This window comes from Cryptomeria japonica, chromosome 6 (genome assembly GCF_030272615.1).
Source record: "Cryptomeria japonica chromosome 6, Sugi_1.0, whole genome shotgun sequence".
Taxonomy (NCBI): Eukaryota; Viridiplantae; Streptophyta; class Pinopsida; order Cupressales; family Cupressaceae; genus Cryptomeria; species Cryptomeria japonica.
In genome coordinates, this window is record NC_081410.1 from 35020859 (window position 1) to 35044438 (window position 23580).

Genomic DNA, 23580 nt, shown 5'->3' on the forward strand with positions numbered 1-23580 from the left:
AAAAATATAATAATATAATCATTTATAAATAATTATTATTTTAGATTAATGACAATATAATATCATAATGATTTTATTTTAATTACAATATAATTATATAGTAATTTTTTAATTGGATACATATCCACATCATTTACATGGTAATTATATAGTAACTTTTCAAAATATAGATATGAATTGTGTTGTTTAAATAGATTGACTCGTATTGACTATAAATTTAAGAATATCACTATATGATTCTATCCATGGTTCATGATTACAAATATAATATTATTTGTTATAAGGAGAGTCCTATAATGCAACAGTCTCTACTAACCTAACCCATGATTGGCCACCCTTTCCAACCCTTGAAGCGCAGTTTTCCCTAAATACCCTTTGGTAGAAATGAATGGTGAACTTGAGTAATCAGGAATGTTAAATGAAATTACGAGGAGAATCTCCATAAAAACTCGGTCATCATCGCATCCTCGCATTATATATATATCTAAATACCAAGAAATGGATGTATAACACACAAATTTATACATTTCAAAGAAAAAATTTCTTCCTTATTTGTACAAGAAAAGAGGGCGGCGGAGATCATGAGCACACCAACAGACGAGGAAAAGAGAATGTTGAATGCGATTGGTCAGTTTCTGCTGGGGGAAGAATACATGACGACTGCCCCTGCGGAGGAACAACAATCTTCTGAAGAAAGCGGGACAAGCTTTGCTTCGGAGGGAACTGGAAATAAAAAGAAAGGAGGAGAGAAACATTACAGGGGAGTGATGTTCGTTGAGGCTCGCGGTAAATATGCTTCAAAAATTTGAAACCCAGAGAAGAAGGGTTCCAAATTTTGGCTTGGTAGCTATGACAAAGCCGAAGCAGCCGCCGTGGCATATGACCGTAAGGCTTTCAAAATCCGTGGTTCAAGGGCTATCCTCAATTTCCCTCTCAATGTTGAGTTCGGACAGTATGTGGATCCCTTTCCTCAATCCCCTTCTTCACACACTCCATCTAACATACCCAGGAAAAGGAAGACGTACGGGAAAGATGAATGTCAATCATTCGAAGAATTAGATTCATATTAATCCATAATTGTAGCGCATTATATCTCCTCCTCTCACAGTGCTTAACACCTAAAGTCGATATACTACTTTAGAAATTGTTTCAAGAATTAACAACTACTTAAACATCAATGTAATCCTCTTCTATGAGATGGTCTCCTTAGTTCTTTGGAGCGCTTTTAAAAGGAAGCTAGATAAGGAAGACCTAGGAGTTTAAAATTTTTCATTTTAAATATGCTTGCCCTTAATGAACCGGAAATAATAATGCTATCTAATTTACAATTCACAAGATATTCTTAGGAATGCAGCGAAATTGTGCGCATCCAAGATATCATCCCTTCTCTCATATTTTGAAGATCTTTCTACATTCTCTTATTGTTATCCATCAATGCACTTATTACCTCTCTTTTTTTGCTTATTTCGCTCGAGCAGTTCTCACCTGTACCCTGTTTTTGTGAAGCAAACGATGGTACTTTTGCATTTCCCCTGTTCGCAGGCTCTGTTCTAGGCTTTGAACATTGACGTCAACTTCATCCGTCGGTATGGTGTTCCCTGCCATTAAACTGTTGGAATAGATAAGTTAATCCACACAATCGGCTTCAGCCGCCCCATGCCGTTCACGCTGCTCTCTTTCACCGATCCAATATATTTGTCTATGCTACAGTCATACTAGCATTTATGATGTAGTTGCCTATAAATTCAAATTTAATGTTATAAAATAGATTTCTCGGCGCTCTAAATTTGGTCTGTTTTAATTGTCCTCCTCTTATTTGGCAATTCCTCTGTTCTCTTTTGGTATCCCCCTTTTTTAATGATTCCACTGACATCTCAACACTATTTTTCTCATCCTTGAGAATTTGAACAGTGGCTATTCCTTGAGTTACCTCTGCAAATTTTATCAAGGAGTCTTTTATTCCTTCTATCCAATCTTGCAGCCTACATACAGACATATACATAGGTAACATAATTTAGAGACCATTCATAACAATGTTCTATACTGTTTCTGTATTACATTGAACAAAAAAATTTTAGAGCATAATACATGACATAATTTAATTCTCTTCCTATAGATTTATCATTTCTTCTTCCAGGTCTCTCACCTTTTCTGAATGAATTTGCACTTGTACGTTAATCAATTTTTACCTTCATAACCCTAACCCGTCCACCACAGCTTGCTTCTTGTTTCTTTCTACTAGTGTCGTCCGATGAGCGGTCTCCTGCATTTTCAGGCGTTAGTAGTATGTCATTGTCCCGGAAACAGTTCCAAACATTATAATTAATCTCCACATGAAGTTCGCTGACATATGGTTGATTAAAGCACTTATAAGTACAGGAGGAAACAAAATAAATAACTGAGATAACCAAAATAGCAGACCAGCAGATTGCTTGTTCTAAGCAATAACATTCACCGGACTCGAAAAAGAACTGATAATTCATTGATTTCAACGAGGGTAAGAAACTCTATTTTTTATTTCTAAACTGTAATTTTGATACACAACAGTTTTATTATTGCTTGAATAAAAAATACATTTAACTTGGTTAAAAATAGATTTCGTAGCTAATAAAAAGAATAGTTCATAGGATAAAATAAGCATCTAATGACGCATTATTTTCTGTTGGCAATAGATGCTTGGATGAATTTCAAGGAACATGCAGTTCCACGACAACCTCCAGTTTGATTCACCATCACCGACATGCTGCAGTTCGTGGCTCAGTTATATAGTGATTTAATATAGGATTTAGTTTGCATTTATTTTAGATCTACCAGTTACAAAATACAATGTATGTAATGAATGAAACAAATAAGTGCAAGTTTAATCTTTTCTTTAGGATCCTAATCTCTATATAGAAATGTCATATCCTGAGTTGTATTCATATAGAAAGACCTCTGTATCAAGGCAGTATGTAATGAATCCATCATGAATAAAGACTTTTGTGTGTTTAAAATAGTCTCTGTTTCTTTGCTGTAACAGTGCTCCGTTTCCTCTGTTTTCTTTGGTTCTGTTTTTCTTTATTCTTGTGTGTTTCAGATTCTACATATTGGTAACAGAGCAGAGCAGAAGATCCAGGGATTGTTCAAGTTTGGAGTAAAATCTCTATAAGTTTTCCGCTGCCCAAGTGTGCAAAAATTGTGAAATGGAGATCGCAGATCATAGCTTTTGGTAAAGAGAAAGGAGTTAATACCACTGAGGTCAAAGTTTGATAAGGTACATATAAGTGTTTGTTTGTTAGTTTGTTGGCTTGGACAGCTGTTTGTCCATCTGCTAAATAATTAGTAAATAATTGTTTGCTATCAAATATAGTTAGAGTTCAAACAATTTTTATTAATTATTTGACTTTTTCTAGAAACTTCTAGCAACTAATTTGGTTAGGGTTGTTTAGTTGTTTTTAATCTTAGCCGTTGATTGAGAATTAATCTAGACCGTTGGTTTTCCAATGAGGGTAGTATATAAGGGGGTCAAGGGGCATTTGGAAAACAATGAATTGTGTGAAGAACTTGCAGTGTTAGCAAGGGCCCAGTGATAGCATTGGGATAGTAGCAGGGTGGAATATCAGTAGGAGGATTAGGAGATTGTCGGAGCTCTGCCAGTAAGAGGCAAGCAATATTTGTATCTCTTAATTTTCTGAAGTTTAATATATTTCTCATCAGCAGTACTGGTTTTCCCTTCGGGGTTTTTCCAGGGACAATTGTCCGAAAATATTGTGTTCATTGTGTTGCGCATTTTTTATGAGTTTGTGAAATTGCAATTGTGTTATTTTCCAATATTTGTTGCTCAAATAATCTATCAAAGATAGGAGGATAATAATCAGTAACTGTAATAGATTTTCTACATGGTATCAGAGCTTTGTTAAGGGTAGAAGAGATTTACCCTAGGCAAAGGAAACTAAGGGTTTATAAAACCTAGTTTAACCTCTTTAGAATTTTTATTTTCTTTAACCTTTGAGATGGCCTCAGTTGGTTTAAGAGATCAGGACAGATTGGATGGAGCCTCTAATTTTGGTGTCTAGAAAGCCAGAATTTCTTTATTGCAAGAAGAGAATGGTATCAAGGAATATGTTACCACTGTTGTGACTGTACCAACAGATGCAACATAGCTTGCAGCATACAAGAAAGATGATTCCAAGGTGAGGAGGTTAATCCTTGATGGTGTCAAGGACCATATAGTTCCACATATTGCAGAGTTAGATACTGCAAAGAAGATGTGGGATGCCATTCTGAATCTGTACCAGAATGCTACCACTAATCAGAAGCTGATTCTCAGAGAAAAGCTAAGAAATACCCGAATGAATAAGGGAGAAGACATGATGAGTTACCTCACCAGACTCAGACTTGTCAAGGATGAGTTAGTGGTTGTTGGAGAGAAACCAAGTGATGATGAGCTGGTACAAATAGCCCTAAATGGGTTTTCTAAGCAGTGGGATGTCTTTGTTCAAGTTGTTAATGGACGAGACACCTTACCAAGTTGGGATTGACTTTGAAGTGACTTCACTCAGGAGGAGCTTAGACTAAGCCTTGTCAATGGAGCCAACAATAAGAATCAGAAAAGTGAGGTAGAACAGGAGAATGTTGCCCTAGCAGGTAAAGGAAAAGCAAAGAAGGGGTCCAGCAAAGGATCAAATCCACAAGGTGAGAAGAACAAGAAAGACTTATCGAAGATCAAATGCTATGGCTGTCACGAGTTTGGCCACTATGTCAGTGATTGCCCAGAAAGGAAGAAGAATGACAAGAAAGGCAAGAAGCAAGTTGCAGCTTCAGCAAGTGCAGATGAGCTCTCGAATAGAATGGAAGATGAGTTTGCACTCATAGCGTGTATGGTTAGCTCAACCTCACAGAGTGTTTGGTACATAGATAGTGGGGCGTCATTTCATATGACAAGAGTTAGAGAATACTTCTCTAGTTATAAGGAGGAGAGCACCAGAATCCAGATCTCTATGGGAAACATGTCCAAACTCAACTCAGTTGGGAAAGGGACTATTCAGTTTAAGAGGGAGAATGGTAAGATGATTCCTCTTCATGATGTGTTGCATGTTCCAGGCTTAGGGATGAATTTGATTTCTATATCTATCCTTCAGGACAAAGGGTACAATGTACTCTTTAGAGGGGCACATGTATTGATTAAGCATAAGGATTGGAAATCACCCATAGCTATTGGAGTTAGAAGTGGTCAGCTTTATAGGCTGCAGTTTGATATTCCTAAGGCACTCATGAGAAGCAACAATCTTAGAGATCGAGGAGAGCTATGGCATAGGAGAATGGGTCATATACATCATGGAGCACTAAATTTGCTTCGTGAGACAGTGACAAGTGTTCCAGAGGTGAGCACAGAGCATGATGATGTATGTAAGGGATGTGTGTTGGGGAAGTTTGTGAAAGCAACTTTTCCAAGGAGTGACACTAGATCCAAGGGTGTTCTTGATCTAGTACATTCAGATGTATGTGGACCAATGTCGATGAAATCTCTCAGAGGGTATGAGTACTTTGTTACCTTTATTGATGATTTCTCCAGGAAGACTTGGATATACTTCTTGAAGACCAAGGATGAAGTTTTCAGTTACTTCCAAGAGTTCAAGGCTCTTGTGGAGAACTCGACAGGAAGGAAGATAAAGATTCTTCGGTTAGACAATGGAGGCGAGTACAAAGGGAATGAGTTTCAAGAGTTTTGTACCAGAGAAGGAATCAAGAGAGAGTGGACTATTCCTTACAATCCACAACAGAATGGAGTTGCTAAGAGGAAGAATTGGTCTATATCAGAGGCAGCAAGGGCTATGCTACATGATCAGGACCTGCCCCGCTACTTATGGGCAGAAGCATGTAGTACAACAGTATACATATAGAATAGGGTTCCACATAAGGTGCTAGGGAAGATGACACCAGAGGAAGCATTCATTGGGAAGAAGCCAGATGTTAGTCACTTCAGGATCTTTGGGAGTTTGGCATATTGTCACATTCCAAAGGATACACATACCAAGTTAGATTAGACTGTAGGAAGAGGGTACTTTGTGGGGTACAGTGAAACCTCAAAGGCATATCGGATATTCATTCCAGGGACCAAGCAGATTATTGTTCGACGTGATGTCAAGTTCATGGAGGACAAGGCATTTAGAAGGTCCAGAGATTTGTCAGTAGATGATTAGAGTAAGCAGCCAACACAAGCTCCAAGGATCACTCAACCGAATCAAGGTCAGCAAAGCTCTAGTACAGTTACTAGTACAAGCATAGGCTCAGGAGGTGAGAGTTCTTAGAGTATGGAGCAACATGTGCAAGAAGAGATGCATCAAGAAGACATGGAGGTTGATATTTCATCCTCTACAGTTGGTAGCAGCAACTGTGAGGTTCAACAGACACAAAGAAATACTCAGGAGTTAGTGGGTACTCCTAGGAGGAGTAGTAGACAACGAAAACAACCAGCCAAGTTTGATGACTATGTTGCATTAGTTAGTTAGTTGGTAGATAGTGAACCTTCTAGCTATCAGGAGGCTGTACAACATCAAGTGTGGCAAGATGCTATGGTTGAGGAGTATACTTCAATCATGCAGAATGATGTTTTGGAGGTAGTGCCTAGACCAACAGATAGAGCTGTGGTTGGATCACCTTGGATCTATAAGATCAAGCACAGTGCAGATGGTAGCATCGAGAAATACAAGACAAGGTTTGTGGAAAAAGGGTTCTCTCAGAAGGAGGGAATAGACTATGAGGAGACATTTTCTCCAGTTGCCAGGTATACTTCTATATGAGCTGTAATCTCAATTTTAGCACAAATGAGATGGCATATCCATCAAATGGATGTCAAGACAACATTCCTCAATGGTGAGTTGAAAGAGGAGGTATAAATAGAACAACCAGAAGGCTTTGTAGCACATAGCAAAGAGACCCACGTGTGTAGATTAAAGAGAGCTTTGTATGGACTCAAGCAGGCTCCCAGAGCATGGTATGAATGCATTGATAGTTACTTGCAGGAAATGGGCTTTGTGAAGAGTGAGGCGGATGCTAATCTCTACTACTTGGTGGTTGGGGGTGAGATTCACATTCTTGTTCTATATGTGGATGAATTGTTTCTAACAGGTTCACTAGGGCTCTTAGAAGAGTGCAAGAGGGACCTTGCAGTAGAGTTTGAGATGAAGGATTTAGGACTTATGCACTACTTTCTAGGCATGGAGGTATGGCAGACAGATGGAGAGATTTTCCTTGGACAAGGGAAATAGTGCATTGAAATCTTGAAAAGGTTCAGGATGGAAGATTGCAAAGCCATGTCTACACCTATGATCACGAATTGGAGGAAGGTAGATACATCCAGGGAGAAGGATGTAGATCCCACATTATTCAGGCAGTTGATTGGCTCTCTCATGTATTTGGTCAACACTAGGCCAGATATAGCTTTTGTAGTTAACTCTCTTAGTCAGTTCATGGTTGAGCCAAAGGGAGTGCATTGGACAGCGGCAAAGCATCTGCTGTGTTATTTGCAAGGTACAATCGAGTATGGGATTAGATATGCTTGAGGTGAAGGAATCAGGTTGATGAGCTATACTGATGCAGATTGGGCAGGGAGTACAACAGACAAGAGGAGCACTTCAGGGTGTTGTTTCAATCTAGGATCAGGAGTTGTCTCTTGGTTCAGTAGGAAGTAGAAGTCTATGGCTCTGAGTTCTACAGAGTCGGAATACATAGCAGCTAGCATGGCGACATGTGAAGCTATATGGCTTTGGAAGTTGTTAGTAGCCTTGTTTGGTTGGAAGGTGGAGACTACAGTGATACACTGTGACAATCAGAGTTGCATTAAGTTGACTGAGAATCCAGTGTTTCATGATAGGTCGAAACATATAGACATCAAGTATCACTTCATTAGAGATTGTGTACAGCATGGAGTTGTTCAGCTACAGTTTATACCTACAGATCAATAGGTAGCAGACATTCTGACAAAGGCATTGGGGAAGGCAAAATTCATCTTCTTCAGAGAGAAGTTGGGTGTCATGCAGTACAACTTCCTCGCTAAGAGGGAGTGTTAGTTTGTTAGTTTGTTAGCTTGGATAGTTGTTTGTCCATTTGCTAAATAATTAGTAAATAATTGTTTGCTAGCAAATGTAGTTAGAGTTCAAACAATTTTTATTAATTATTTGACTCTTTCTAGAAACTTCTAGCAACCAATTTGGTTAGGCTTGTTTAGTTGTTTTTAATCTCAGCCGTTGATTGAGAATTAATTTCGGTCGTTGGTTTTCCAACGAGAGTAGTATATAAGGGGGTCAGGAGGCATTTGGAAAACAACAAATTGTGTGAAGAACTTGCAGTGTTAGCAAGTAGTCTTGCAGTGTTAGCAAGGGCGCAGTGATAGCATTGGGATAGTAGCAGGGTGGAATATCAGCAGGAGGATTAGAAGATCATCGGAGCTCTGCCAGTAAGAGGCAAGCAGTATTTACAGTACTGGTTTTCCCTTTGGGGTTTTTCCAGGGACAATTGTCCAAAAATATTGTGTTCATTGTGTTGTGCATTTTTTATGAGTTTGTGAAATTGCAGTTGTGTTATTTTCCAATATTTGTTGCTCAAATAATCTATCAAAGATAGGAGGATAATAATCAGTAACTATAATAGATTTTCTACAATAAGAGCCTCCAGTAAAAGGTTGAAGTCGATGTCAATGCTGTTGAGAGTGAGATCGTAGCATGTGCAAAGCTGAACTAAAGGAAAGCTGGTCGTTGGTTTGTAGAGGAGTATTGTAAATTTGTATCATAAAGTGCATTAGTGGGGAGTCAACAAGAGAATTGCAAAAGATTTTGGGAAATTTAGAAGCTACTATAGTAGGGGAAAGTTCTCTATTTGTCTCTAGTCAATAGAAGTTGTCAGGCACTGCCATCAGAGGAGAGTGGATTAGGTTTGAGAATCATAGAAGATTGAAGATTGTTGAAGTTAGAAGACATGCATTTCTAAAAGACAAATTGATCTCAGGTAAATTCAAATTGTTTGTTTGAATGGGAAAGATGGGTAAAATGGTAAGGAAACAAAATGCAAATCTAATTTGTGAAAAATATCTTGTAAAGGAAGAATTGATGGCAATTAGAAAGTGTAATTCACAGTTGATAGCAAATTTAAAGGAGTTTACAAAAGAAAGATGTGAGTATTTGTTTGAAATTGAGAAGCTTGACAAATAAATGTAGAATATTAAAGCTAAAAATAAAGAATTAGAAGTAGAATTAAAATTGTTTGATGAAGTCAAGACACTAAATGAAGATTTGTAAAAGAAGTTGAAGTCATTGGAAAAAGAAAATGAGCTTTTGAAATCAAAACCATTAATTTGTGATGTATCATGTGGCACATAAGATTTTCTTTGTTCCCTTGATCAATCAATTGGTATGGATGATGAGCCTAAAGTTTGTTCAGGTGAAGATGGTCAGATTGAAGGTAAGGATATGCTTCAATCTCCCAATGTGATTTGTGATGTTAATGAAAAAAGCTATTTTGAAAATAATGTTGGTTGGAAGATGATGCGTAAAATGGGATATAAAGGAAGAGGACTAAGAAAGGATGGGCAAGGAATCCGAGAGCCCATTTAGCTTGTTAGGAGACCAAAGTATGAAGTTTTCGGATTTGGTAAGAAAGATAAATCTAAAGTTGCTAGTATTTCAAATTCAAGAAAATCAACTAAAAGAATTAAGTGTTTGCATTGTCTTAGAGAAATAGATAAAGCAAAGAATTGTTGGGATCTACATCCTTGTATATATGTGTGTGTGTGTATGTGTGTATATATGTGTGTATATATACATACACACACACACACACACAATTCTAATTTTAAAAAATATGGTTTTAAATCTAGATTTTAAAGGAACTTCTGTGTTTTTTTGCATGCAAATTATTTCATATTTAAAATTAAATCTAGATTTAAAATAATCTTCTAATTTAAAAAATTATGTTTTAAAATCTAGATTTAAACAAAACTTCTATTTTTCATATTCTAAAGTTAAATTAAATTCTAATAAATATTAACCATATGAAATTAATTAATCTATACTAAAGTTAAAGATTTTTAAAATTTGATATGCTATTATAATAATATAATAATAATTTAGTCTTAAAAGACTTTTTACTTTCATAATGAATTTCAGAGAAACATAAAAATATAATAAAATATATATATTAAAATTTAATATAGTATCATTGATTTAATTACAATATAATTACATAATAATTCTTCAAAATATAGATGAGAATTTTATTGTTTAAATAGATTAACACATATTGAATACAAATTTAACAAGAGATGCATAGCGTCAAGTTCCTCCCAAAGTGTAAAGAGATAGAGGGGAAGAGGAGGAGGGAGAGAAATAAATAAAGGGATAGAGAAAGGTTGATGGAGAAATAAAAATAGAGAGAGATATAAGAAGATAGACAAATAGAAAGGAAGACGTAGAGAGAGATGAAGAGATAGATAAGTATATAGGGAGAGGGAGAGATAGAGGAAGAGATAGATATAGAGGGAGAGGGGGAGGGGACAAATAAAAAAATACATATGACTATGATGAAATTATGATTATGTTAACTACTTAAGACTTGAGACTTATACAATAGAATACAAGACAATAGGTGTCAAAGTGACCCAGTGGAAGAACTAGGTTGTTGATGTAAAAGCTAATATGACATTCAAAATATTATTTTTGAACTCTTTAGTGCTCTTTATGATAGATAAGTTGTCTTAAAATGATGGATGGGTAGGACTCTTTTCTTTATTAAGAAATTCTAGAGTGATGTCTATTTTTAAATGTCTTAGGCTTACAATTTTAAAGTTTTGATGGAAGAGTTAGTGAGTTATAGTTAATTAGAAAAGAATCAAATTGGACCTATTAGTAAATTAAAATTTGATAAAAGTTAATCAGTTAATCATTATATGATTCTATGCATGGTTCAATGATTCTATGCATGGTTCATGATTACTATATAATAATATTTGTTATGAGAAGAGTCCTTTAATTCAATAGTCTAGACTTACCGAATCTATGATTGTCCGCCCTTTCCGACCATTGAAGCACAGTTTGACCTTATTGCTCTTTGGTAGAAAAGAATGGTGAACATGAATAATGAGGAGCGTTAAACGAAATTGCGAGGAGAAACTTCGAGAAAGCTCAGTCATCGTCGCATTCCCACCCTATAAATATCTATAAGCCCAGAAATCAGAAGTGTAACACACGAAATTATACATTTTAAAGCAAATTATCCTTCAACATTTGTACAAGAAAAAAGGGCGGCGGCGATCATGGACACGCCAGTAGACGAGGAGAAAAGGATGTTGAATGCGATTGGTCAGTATTTGCTTGGGGAAGAATACATACCGAATTCCTCTTCGACGGCCGCTGCGGAGGAACAACAAAATTATGAGGAAAGCGAGGCAAGCATGGCTGTAGAGGGAGCTGAAAATAAGAATAAAGAGGGAGAGAAACATTACAGGGGAGTGAGGTTCGTTAAGGCTCGCGGTAAATATGCTGCAGAAATTCGAAACCCAGACAAGAAGGGTTCCAGACTTTGGCTTGGCAGCTATGAAACAGCCGAAGCGGCCGCAGCCGCATATGACCGTAAGGCTTTTGAAATCCGCGGTTCAAGGGCTACCCTAAATTTCCCTCTAAATGTTGAGTCCGGACAGTATGTGGATCCCTTTTCTCAACCCTCTTCTTCGCACACTCCATCAAACATACCGAAGAAAAGGAAGACACAAGGGAAAGATGAAGGTCAATCACCCAAAGAATTAGGTTCAGATTAATCCATAATTCTAGCGCATTATAGCTCCTCCTCTCACCCTTCTTAACAGCTACAGTCGAAATACTAGTTTAGAAATTGTTTCATGAATTAACTACTTCCTTAAACATGAATGTAATCTCCTCTTCTCTGTGATAATCTTCTTAGTTCTTTTGAACGTTCTTCCAAAGAGGCTAGAAGAGGGACACCTAGCAATTTAAGATTTTTAAAACTAAATATGCTTGCCCTTAGTGAACTGGAAATAATAATGCTATCTAATGTAAAAATTCACAAGATATTCTCAGGAACGCAGCGCAATTTGTGCGCGTCCAAGATATTCTCCCCTTCTCTCGTAATTTTGGAGAACTTTCCACATTCTCTTAATGTTATCCATAAAAGCGTTATTACCTCTCTTTTTTTGTTTATTTTGATCGAGCACTTCTCACCTGTACCCTGTTTTCATGAAGCAAACGATAGACCATTTGCATTTCCCCTGTTCTGTTCCAGGCTCTGAACATTAACCTCAATTTCATCCCTCGGTATGGTGTTCCCTGCCACTGTACTGTTAGAATAGATCAATTAATTATCCACACAATCTGCTTGAGCCTTCCCACACCGTTCAAGCTGCTCTCTTTCACCTACCTACCCATTATAAATGTCTATGCTACAGTTTAACTACTATTTATGATGTTTTTCTCCAAAATTCATAGTGATAAAACAGATTTCACAGCGCTCCAAATTTGCTGTTTTGTTTCTCTGTTTCTCCTTTTCTTTCTAAGTACCACGTATCTCCTTTCGCAATTCCTCTGTTCTTTTCTGGTGTCCCCCTTTTTTATGATTCCACTGTTATGTCCACATTATTTTTCTCATCCTTGAGAGTTTGAACAGCGGCTATGCCTTGAGTTCCCTCTGCAAATTTTATCATCGAGTCTTGTATTCTTTGTATCCAGTCTTGCATCCTGCTACTCACATATACATAGGTCACATAATTTAATGACAATTCATAATAATGTTCTATACTGTTTCTGCATTAGATTGAACATAACAATCTTGGAGCATAAGACATGACATAATCTAATTCTGTTCCTTTTGAATGAGTTTGCACTTGTACGTTAATCAATTTTTACTTTCATAACCGTGACCCGTCCGCCGCATCTTGCTTCTTGTTTCTTTCTACGAGAGCCCTCCGATGAGCGGTCTCGTGCAAATTCCAGAGCCAGTAGTATGTCATTGTAGCGGGAAAAGCTCATAACATTATAATTAACCTCTACACGAAGTCCAGTGACATATAGTGGAGCCACCGGGATCGTCTTCATACGGTGGACCGCTAAAACGCTTCTTGGACATGACACCGCATGGTAGAATTCCAAGCCTTTGCTTGGTGAACACGGCCGCACGTTTTCTTGTTCCTATATTTGCACATGATTGTGGCGGCCAGAGGATAATCTCCAGCGATGCCAGAATCAAAAGAAGCAGAGCGTTGTCATCAAAGATTTGGCCGTGTGGCCCAAGGACAGGTCGAGGTTGTGAAACAGATCACCATCAACATAGGCGTTGTTCCGTGCACTTTCTTCCATCGCAGTTTGTCCCCCAGCCAGCCGGAAAAGAGTTTTCCGACCTAAAGAATCTACAGCAGGTCTGTACAATCCTTGATGTGTTAGAATATTATGGCTTTTGATTAGGTGGTTATATGGAAACTCATGAATGTCTATGTATCGGGAAGTACTTGTCTATATTTTATACCTACATCCATAAGTAAGAATGCAGTTGATAATGATTTAGAGATCATGGCTGAATGAGAACAAATAGTTATTTTATAGTTTTATTACCACTTCCACATTCTCTCTTCTCTTGATTAAACTAAAAATCTCTATCCTTATGAAGGAATGCATCACTAGCATACAAAAAATACCTTATACCTTCAATAGTGAATATAGTTTAATTGACTCTAGAGTGTTTTGTAACTTAAACCTTGGTAAAAATTAATGTGCATGTCAAAAATAAACTACGACAAAACCATGTAGTCTAGTAGACAATGTAGAAAGGGAAATGGCATTAAAAACTATGTTCTAGGTAAGTGCACGATAATGGGTCCATATTTTTGTCAAAATGTAGAAGTATTTTTCTTTATACGTATTTAAAATTTATTTTAATTTCTTTATATGTGCATGTGTATGACCATCATGAATTTTAATGTATTTTAATGATTCATTTCATGTTCATGAAAAATGTATGTAATGTTGAACTTTTATGAGTAAATTATTTTATTATCATCCTTAATTTATGGTTCTCTAGACCCCTTGTGTATGACCAACACAATTTGAGATAAACTAATTGTAAAATATGTTTTCTATCATGTAGAGTATGTTTTATATTAATATAAGTTGGGGAAGGAACCAATATCCTTATACAGAAGAATAACAATCCATCAAAACCAAAAGATTTGAGAGTAAACTAGCAAGAAACACAATGCAAACAACAAAACTTTAGCTATTAACAGTACAGGGCTAGGTAGGAAGAATTTTCCCAACAAGTATCTAAAAAAGAAACCCTAATATGCTAGCCTCTATAATGCAATGAAAATAGAACTAAAATCTAACCATTGTAAAAAAATTAAGAATGAGCTAGGGATTTTGTCAAAGACCATTTCTCTTTGGCAATCCAATTCTTAGATTTGTTATGTTCACTCCACCATTTCTCTTACATCAATCACACCACTAGAAGGTTGAGAAATTCCTTGTCATGGAGTTTACGAGAGAGATTCCAAAAGGCTACCATGTGCCAGCTTACAAATTTGGGGACAAGGTTTCTTAGGATGAGAATTCAAAGATTGGGGTGATAGATGAAAACAACCCTAAGACATAAGTCGGTGCTTCCTACATATTCATCTTATAAGGTGTGGCTTTCTTCTCCTTTCTTTTGCATACTCATGTCATAGGGCTCTTATGGTTTTTTTGTTTTTGATAAAGATAAATGGGTTTTACATGGACCTGAAACCAAAAGTTTTACAACAACTGGCCATCAGCCAAACAAACATAAACCAACATCAAAACAAGGGAGCAACACCGAGAAGTCGCGAAAACAAAGGAAAAGCAGACAAAAACAAGACAAAATAAAAGAAAAACATCTCAATTAAGAGAGAGCACCAGATCCTTGTTCTTTTGGATGGAAATCTTGTTGATTTCCTCCAGCTCCTCCATAATGAATCTGGAGGTACCCTTGTTGTTGCCCCTTCTTTTGGTTATGGAATTAGGACCAGTGGTTTTTCTATCTCCAACAGCCATATCTTCCCCTCCAAAATCTTTCACCAGTTCGTTGTGGTGGGATCTGTAATCAGTAACTATGGCATTAATCTTTTCAAGCCCCTATATACTATTGTTCATAGCTTCTTTGCTTATGTCAACCAGGTTCTTGAGATTTTTCTTAATCTCCACCATAGACTGCTTCACCTTTTCAAGCCTTTGTTTGTGATCGCATTTCATCACCTCAACATCCTGGGAGAGCTTTTGGGTCATAATCATGAGTTTCTCAGGTTTGTTGGGGTCAGGAGAAGCAGTTAAGATATCAATAATCTCTTTAACCCCCACTTTGAGGGTATCAATTTCAAACTCAACCCACTTCTAGCAGCTCTCCTAGCTTTTGGTAGCTTCCATAACAAGATTCATTAGGTTACTAGTCCTCTGTATCCCACTATTCTCTTCATTGGCCATGGTCCCTTATTTTTCTTTCAGGACACTGATAGGGATGTCCAATTTAATTCCCTAATCTATAACCTTCAGACTATAATCCTTAGCCGCCAACTTTTTATTTTTAGAGAGGGGCTCGGCCTTAGATATCAATTTGTTGGTGGTTTTGTATTTGCTAGCCGCCCATCTAGGAGGATTCTTGCTGCTCAACGTCCTAGGGGTGAGCATCATCTCCCCTTCATCCATGGATTTATAATCAGGGTCATCAAGAGGAACCCCACTTTCTTCCAAGTCAAAGACATCCTGGATTTCAGTCTAATGGCTAGTCTCAGATAGAGGGGGCACAATTTCAAGGGATTTAGCGTACTCTAGGATGAGCACAATAAGTCCCTCGTGGAGAACAGGGTTGTTAGGATTCTCCAAATGTTTTTCTAGGCTATTTTCAAGAGAGGAGGCTAGATATAAAGGAATATAAATGATTTTACCATGCCTAAAGTGATTTAAAATGGTAAAATGATAGGAAAAGATACTGGCATGTCTACCATCGAGCGTAATATACCTCATGATGAACTCAGCCATGTTAGCCCAGGGAGCCCTAAGATCTTTTTTGTTGTAGTCATCATTCACCATCTTGCTAACTCTAGAGCACTCCTTATCTTTGTCAAAGAAACTCATCAAGTTCTCCTCCTCAGCTTTCCTATGCCTATAAAATCTTATGCTAGTCATCGCCAGACCAATGACCGTCACCACCAGGGTTTCATCAATCTGATAACCGACACCATAAGCCCTGAGACTCCCTTTTTTCCACCTGTTGACAAAAGTCTCTGTGAGTAGAGGAGAAGGGCCATGAAGTTGATCCAAGTAGGGGATGATTCCTCCATCAACGACTTCCTACCACACTTTTTTGTTTTTCTTCCATTTCTCACAAGTAGAGGGCTCTTACCTATTCTTGTCCCTTCCTGTTATGCTTCTGGTCGCTGAACAACATTAAATGGGCCACACCAAAGAAGGCACCGACCAGTTGCAGGAAATTGGCCACAACAAAAAGGTATCCAAATAGTAGCAAAAAAAAGGGCCACACAATAAGACAGAAAATCCAGTCATCGGGGAAGTTTCTAGATCTTCGGTTAGGGAAAACTAAAAAGAGTCATTTCCCCATCAACTCAGTCAAGTCATGATGAGAGATCATTGATTAACATAGTAATCATCTTGGGCCAGCTCACACATATTTTTGGGGAAAGCATCCTTGATACTCCACCATTTGGTTGCCACGTATCCCACCACCAGATTGGTTAGTAGATCTGTCGCCTTGTTGCCTTCTTGGTATACGTGTGAGCTAGTTCATTAATTATATCTCGGTAATCCTTGATCAGATAAGTTGTCGTCCAACTAGGATCTGTGCGTCTACTCAGACAATTGATAGTGTTTAGCGAGTCAGACTCCAACCAGACTTTAGTAAAGCCTTCTCTTTTAGCCATGTGTAACCCAATGTGGGTAGTGCTAGCTTCCACATAGTGATTAGACTGGCTGTCTAGAGGGAGCGCCACTGCAAAAACCAACAGACCAGAATTATTCCTAGCCACTCCTCCGCACCTGGTTGCCCCAAGATTTCCTTTAGTTGCCCCATCCACATTAATTTTGATCCAACCCATAGGGGGAGGATTCTTGTGGTTTTTTATTATTTTATATATGCCCTCTATTTTTTATTTGGGGTTGTTACTTCACGAGCTACTCATATAAGTTATTTTATTTGGAGTTGTTAATTCTTGAATTGGTCATATATTCCCTTAGATCTAGTGGTCTAAAGTATACTTTATATTAGCTATCCTCTCTAAAGTTATATCAATGCATTTTTTTGGCTTGTGTATAAGTTTATGTTGGATGTCCAAGAGGTTGATCATTGTACTCTATATCTAGTTAAAACTCTACATATTGAGTGATGATGTTTGTGTTAGCTCCTTCGTTTCTTCGTATATTGTATTTCTTATAGTTATACTTTAATATAAATATATATGTGTTCACGCTTTGCCTTAAAAAAATATATCTATTGACCAAGTTGAATCCCCTTTTAACAAGATTATATGTAGTCATAATTTATTGTGATTTTTTGTCTAAATTGGTTATACATATTTTTTTTCAAACGAAATTCAATATTAATTAAAATAAAAAAATAAAAAATATACATCATTTTAAGTTTATGAGCCCATTTACTTAATGTTGCTATAAAAATATGTTTGATAGTAAAGAATTATATATTAATAAATAAATATCCATTTCTTTCAAAACACACACTTGTTTTAAAATGTGTACTTATTCTCTCTACAACATACCCATTTTAAAAAAATAAAACAAGTTCATATTCCATAGAGGTGGTAATTTGGGCTCAGGCATTCATTCCAAAGTATTTACAAATTTATACAAAATTTGGATCTATTTATCTTGACATTTTCTTTAACCATGAGACTTTTACAAAAATTACACATAATTTCTTGTACCCACACCTCCATAAAATCATTTGCATACAAATATTATGACTAATATTTATATAAAGGATGAAAAATAATAAGTAGTGTGATGATAATGTTTGAAATAATAACAGATGCCTCATTAGTTCTTGATATTTAACTAATAAAATAAGAATATTCTTCCCAAGTTTTTCTCTAGACTTTGTATATATGACATCATCATTCTATGGCTATTATGTGCTAACCTTCAGCTTCTTAACACTTCTGTTGATCTAGACTTCCTTAGTTAGAATAGAAAATTTAATGGCTAGCGTTTCTCCATCTCGTCCCATTAGCTGTTTAGTATACATATCTCCATCTAGTTAAAATAATTCATCTTAGCTAATCTATCCATCTTTCACTTATTTGTACTAAGATAGTGACTCCCATTAGAGATATGAATTTGTGGTTAGTTAGTTATTATTTCAAAGTTTCTATTATTTCAAATTTTATATTAGTAAGAATTTTCCTATAGAAATCCAAGATCTAGAGGCCAATGAATAGCATAAAATCAAGAGAGAACAAAATAGACAAGAACAAACTATATTCTAATTAGGATTCAAATGCCCAACTAAGTACAATGTACATGAGCTTGCTTATAAAGGCAAGGGTATAGGGAAAAGGGAGCACACAATCATGACGTGACCCAATGAGATACAAGGATAGGTACGATCAGGTAGGAAAAATAATAGATAATTCCACTAAAGATAGATCACAAGATAACACCACCAAAGGTGGAAATACTCCTACAACCATATTCCTTAGATATGTAATTCCCTAAGTGTTTCATATGTAAACTACTATGAAATGCATTATCGTAAGTCAACCTAAGTAAAGTGTAATTACATGAGACATAAATTACATCAACAATTACAAATTTTATATTATTTCTCACTAACATATATGTATATTGTATTGCTATCTCCAACAAAGTAATTTATGTTGTAATTTCTTATGGATTTCATAAATTAATAATGCTTCCCTCATCCTAACAAATGGTAGCATAAGTAATCTATGTTTTCCTTTACTCATGCTAGTTAATACTATATTACAATATGAAAAAAAATACTTCAACCTATGCTAGTCAAATAAAATAGATAATTTAAACCCACTAAACCTTCAATATGAACTAATGGTGCCAAAAATCATATAGAAATAAATTTTATTTGTCTAAGATCACTTTGTGCATTCGACAAGTCATTGTTTTCATCACAAATAAATGGCCTTAAAAAACTCTAAATAGGTCTCCCTTGATTCAGTTTGCATGTAATTGATCCCTTTTCATCTTTCATCTCCTTGTTGGTTGTTGGATGTTATCAATACCATAGAAAGTTCTTTATTTAGTAGTGTTCTAGTAATTGTGTTATCCTATAATATTGTAACATTTTACCAAACTACTAGGTGTTTTATGACCATCTAGTATCTAATTCAAATGTCCTATCCTACATAAATTTGTTGCATGGCTCTTCAAGCTCTTTCATCCCTCAATTCCCCTTTTGTTCACCAGTTAGGATATCTTCATGTGGATTTGAAATTACTCCATTTCCCCTTTGTCCACTACCATATTGATTTCTCAATTGTCTTATACTACTCCTAGTTTCACCATTTCCCTTTTTTATGGGATGCCATTGTACATTTGAACTACCCTTTCTTTCCCACAAAGCTATAATTTCCCTCCTCCTCCCCTTTTTGATGATTTCTAAAGTAGGTCTATTCTCTTCCCCTATTAAACTAAAATCATTAAAAACTCCATAGCCCATATTAATTATTATCCAAAATATCCCTTACCCTATCACTTCACAATCTTCCTCCATTTAGTCCAACATGTGTTTCTTTATTTTTAATTTCCATCATGATGTGGAATTTAAGAGGAATTTTAGATGTCATCCAAACATATACTTCTATTGTCATGACTTTTTTTGTGCAACTTTAAGGCTAGAAATCATACTCATAGATTATCAATATAAGAAAGTACAAAATTTAAATTTCAAAATAAAGTGCAAGAATATAAGTCCAATCTAGTGGAATGATGTAGAAACAATTTAAATTGAGCTACTCTAGAATTGAAGTGATGGAATGAAGATGACATATTCATGATTCAAGATTATAGTAAGCTAATATTAAAAGGAAGGTAAAGTGAATACTAAATCTATATATATTTACAATATCCATACAAACCAAAACAAATTAGGAAGAAGAAAATACAAGATATAAACATTATCATGTAAATATATAATATTTCAAATTTATTAAATAAGTAATGATATAAATATATCATACACAAACTAATGAATTATAAGTATGCTAATAGCTTACAGGATTGAAAGTGTTACTACATAGAATCTATTTTTTCTAAAAGACAAGGATATGAACAAATATAAAATTAAAAAATTATATGATAATATTATAATAATAATTTAATAAATATTTATTTATTTTGTATAAATTTAATAAAAGAATAATAGTATGATAATAATTTAGTTTCAAATTTCATAAAAATATAATAATATAATCATTTATAAATAATTATTATTTTAGATTAATTATAGTATAATATTAAAATAGTTTTATTTTAATTACAATATAATTATATATTAATTTTTTAAGTGGAATAATTAAAGAAAATGATACATATCCACATCATTTACATGATAATTATATAGTAATTTTTCAAAATATAGATATGAATTGTGTTGTTTAAATAGATTGACTCGTATTGACTGTAAATTTAAGAATATCACTATATGATTCTATGCATGGTTCATGATTGCTATATAATAATATTTGTTATAAGGAGAGTCCTATAACGCAACAGTCTCTACTTACCCAACCCATGATTGGTCGCCCTTTCCAACCCTCGAAGCGCAGTTTTCCCTAAATACCCTTTGGTAGAAATGAATGGTGAACCTGAGTAATCAGGAATGTTAAACGAAATTGCGAGGAGAATCTTCGTGAAAACTAGGTCATCATCGCATCCTCGCATTATATATATAGCTAAATGGCAACAAATGGAAAGTATAACACACAAATTTATACATTTCAAAGAAAAACTTTCTTCCCTATTTGTACAAAAAAGAGGGCGGCAGCGATCATGAGCATGCCAACAGACGAGGAAAAGAGAATGTTGAATGCGATTGGTCAGTTTCTGCTAGGGGAAGAATACATGACGACTGCCCTTGCGGAGGAACAACGATCTTCTGAAGAAAGCGGGACAAGCTTTGCTTCAGAGGGAACTGGAAATAAAAAGAAAGGAGGAGAGAAACATTACAGGGGAGTGAGATTCGTTAAGGCTCGCAGTAAATATGTTGCAGAAATTCGAAACCCAAAGAAGAAAGGTTCCAGACTTTGGCTTGGTAGCTATGACAAAGCCGAAGCAGCCGCCGTGGCATATGATCGTAAGGCTTTCGAAATCCGCAGTTCAAGGGCTACCCTGAATTTCCCTCTAAACGTTGAGTCTGGACAGTATGTGGATCCATTTTCTCAATCCTCTTCTTCGCACATTCTATCTAACATACCGAAGAAGAGGAAGACACAAGGGAAAGATGAAGGTCAATCATCCAAAGAATTAGGTTCAGATTAATCCATAATTGTAGCGCATTATATCTCATCCTCTCACTGTGCTTAACAACTACAGTCGAAATACTAGATTAGAAATTGTTTCAACAATTAACAACTACTTATTTAAACATGAATGTAATCCTCTCCTCTGTGATGGTCTCCTTAGTTCTTTGGAGCGCTTTTAAAAGGAAGCTAGATGAGGGACACCTAGGAATTTAAGATTTCTTATGTTAAATATACTTGCCCTTAATGAACTTTAAATAATAATGCTATCTAATGCAAACATTCACAAGATATTCTTAGGAATGCAGAGAAAATTCTGCGCGTCCAAGATATTCTCCAATCTGTCGTAAAATTGGAGAGCTTTCTACATTCTCTTATTGTTATCCATCAGTGCATTTGTCACCTCTCTTTTTCCGTTTATTTCGCTCGAGCAGTTCTCACCTGTACCCTGTTTTCGTGAAACAGACGATGGAAGTTTTGCATTTCCCCTCTTCTCAGGCTCTGTTCCAAGCTTGAACATTGACCTCAATTTCATCCATCGATATGGTGTTTTCTGCCGCTAAACTATTGGAATAGATAAATTAATCCACACAATCTGCTTCATCCGCCCCACGCCTTTTACGCTGCTCTCTTTCACCTATGCATTATGAATGCCTATGCTACAGTATAACTAGCATTTATGATGTAGTTGCCTATAAATTCAAATTTAATGTCACAAAACAGATTTCTCGGTGCTCTAAATTTGGTCTGTTTTGTTTCTCTCTGTGTTTCTCCTTTTATTTTTTTGCAATTCCTCTTTCTTTTCTGGTAAGCCCCCTTTTTTTATGATTCCACTGTCATCTCAACTTTTTTTTTCTCATCCTTGATAATTTGAACAGCGGCTATGCCTTGAGTTGCCTCTCCAAATTTTATCATGGAGTTTTGTATTCCTTGTTTCCAGTCTTGCAGCCTGGCTACTGATTTATACATAGGTGACATAATTTAGAGACAATTCATAACAATGTTCTATACTGTTTCTGTATTAGATTGAACCAAAAAGTTCATAGAGCATAATTTATGATATGATTTAATTCTGTTCCTATAGATTTAAGATTTCTTCTTCCAGGTCTCTCATCTTTTATTAATAAGTTTTTACCTTCATATCCCTAGCCTGTCCACCACAGCTTTCTTCTTGTATCTTTCTACGAGAGCCGTCTGATGAATGGTCTCCTGCATTTTCAGGCACCAGGAATATGTCATTGTCGCGGAAACAGCCACAAACATTATAATTAACCTCCATTCATAAGTAAGAATGCAGTTGATAATCATTTAGAGGTCGTGGCTGAATGAGAACCTATTCAAGTAGGGCAGCAGTTGCATAAAACTTAAAAATAAGGCTGGGTCCCATGAAGGGGGCTTTCATAAAATTTGTAGTGGAGTTCTGCTTAAAAATTTAAGCTTCTAAATTGAAGGAAGCTGGTGGTCCCATGAATAGTGCAATTCAAATTAAAAAATTTAGCTCCTAAATTTAAGGATTAATTGTTTCTATTTTTGTAGTGTGCAATTTTTACAATATTATTTTATTGAATTATAATTGACAAGTGGCATAAATTATCCCTAAGTTGTAGAAGGCTAATTCTAGCCCCACCCCATTTCCACCCGGTCAAAATGGAAAATCTAAAAAGTAGGAGCTTCTAAAAATGTAGGGAGCTAATTCCAGCCCCACCCCATTTCCATCCGCTCAAAAAGAAAATCCAAAAAGTAGGAGCTTCTATTTTTTAGGAGAATATTTCAAATAATCATGTAGTCAAAAGAAAAAAATTCCATGGGACCGCCTTTTCCATAAGAATAGAGCCCAAGCCCCTCCCATGGGACCCCAACCTACTTTGAAAAAAAAGAGGGGTTGAAAATAAGCAGCAATTGCTTATTGGGAAGATTGACACATGGCTCTCCAAAAAAATTTCCCCCTTTTATTTATTTCCAATTTTTTCTCCAAAATCTATGCAACCAATTAGCATTAAAGATTTTTTTTAATAATACAATTTAAGATGATGCTTATTTTATAAGCAGAAAAAATTAGAATTTTA

General features: G+C 35.8%; 3 protein-coding genes across 3 annotated transcripts; all 3 read left to right on the top strand.

Annotated features, from left to right (window-relative positions):
• Positions 1-581: 581 nt before the first annotated feature.
• On the top strand, positions 582-1070 carry LOC131069943 (ethylene-responsive transcription factor 5-like). Its single transcript, XM_058005490.1, has 2 exons — positions 582-786; positions 868-1070. Exons 1-2 carry the CDS (start codon positions 582-584, stop codon positions 1068-1070), a joined length of 408 nt encoding a protein of 135 aa, XP_057861473.1.
• Positions 1071-11287: 10217 nt separating this feature from the next.
• Positions 11288-11788, top strand: LOC131069947 (ethylene-responsive transcription factor 1A-like). Its single transcript, XM_058005494.1, has one exon. The coding sequence runs from the start codon at positions 11288-11290 to the stop codon at positions 11786-11788; it is 501 nt and encodes a 166-aa protein (XP_057861477.1).
• A 9256-nt stretch (positions 11789-21044) lies between these two features.
• On the top strand, positions 21045-21533 carry LOC131069949 (ethylene-responsive transcription factor 1A-like). Its single transcript, XM_058005495.1, has one exon. The coding sequence runs from the start codon at positions 21045-21047 to the stop codon at positions 21531-21533; it is 489 nt and encodes a 162-aa protein (XP_057861478.1).
• Positions 21534-23580: the final 2047 nt, after the last annotated feature.

Bases quoted from the DNA above. Each gene is read 5' to 3' on its own strand.
- LOC131069947 (XM_058005494.1), top strand. From the start codon at position 11,288: ATGGACACGCCAGTAGACGAGGAGAAAAGGATGTTGAATGCGATTGGT.
- LOC131069943 (XM_058005490.1), top strand. From the start codon at position 582: ATGAGCACACCAACAGACGAGGAAAAGAGAATGTTGAATGCGATTGGT. The intron at 787-867 runs GTAAATATGCTT...AAGCCGAAGCAG, and splicing joins GATGTTCGTTGAGGCTCGCG to CCGCCGTGGCATATGACCGT.
- LOC131069949 (XM_058005495.1), top strand. From the start codon at position 21,045: ATGAGCATGCCAACAGACGAGGAAAAGAGAATGTTGAATGCGATTGGT.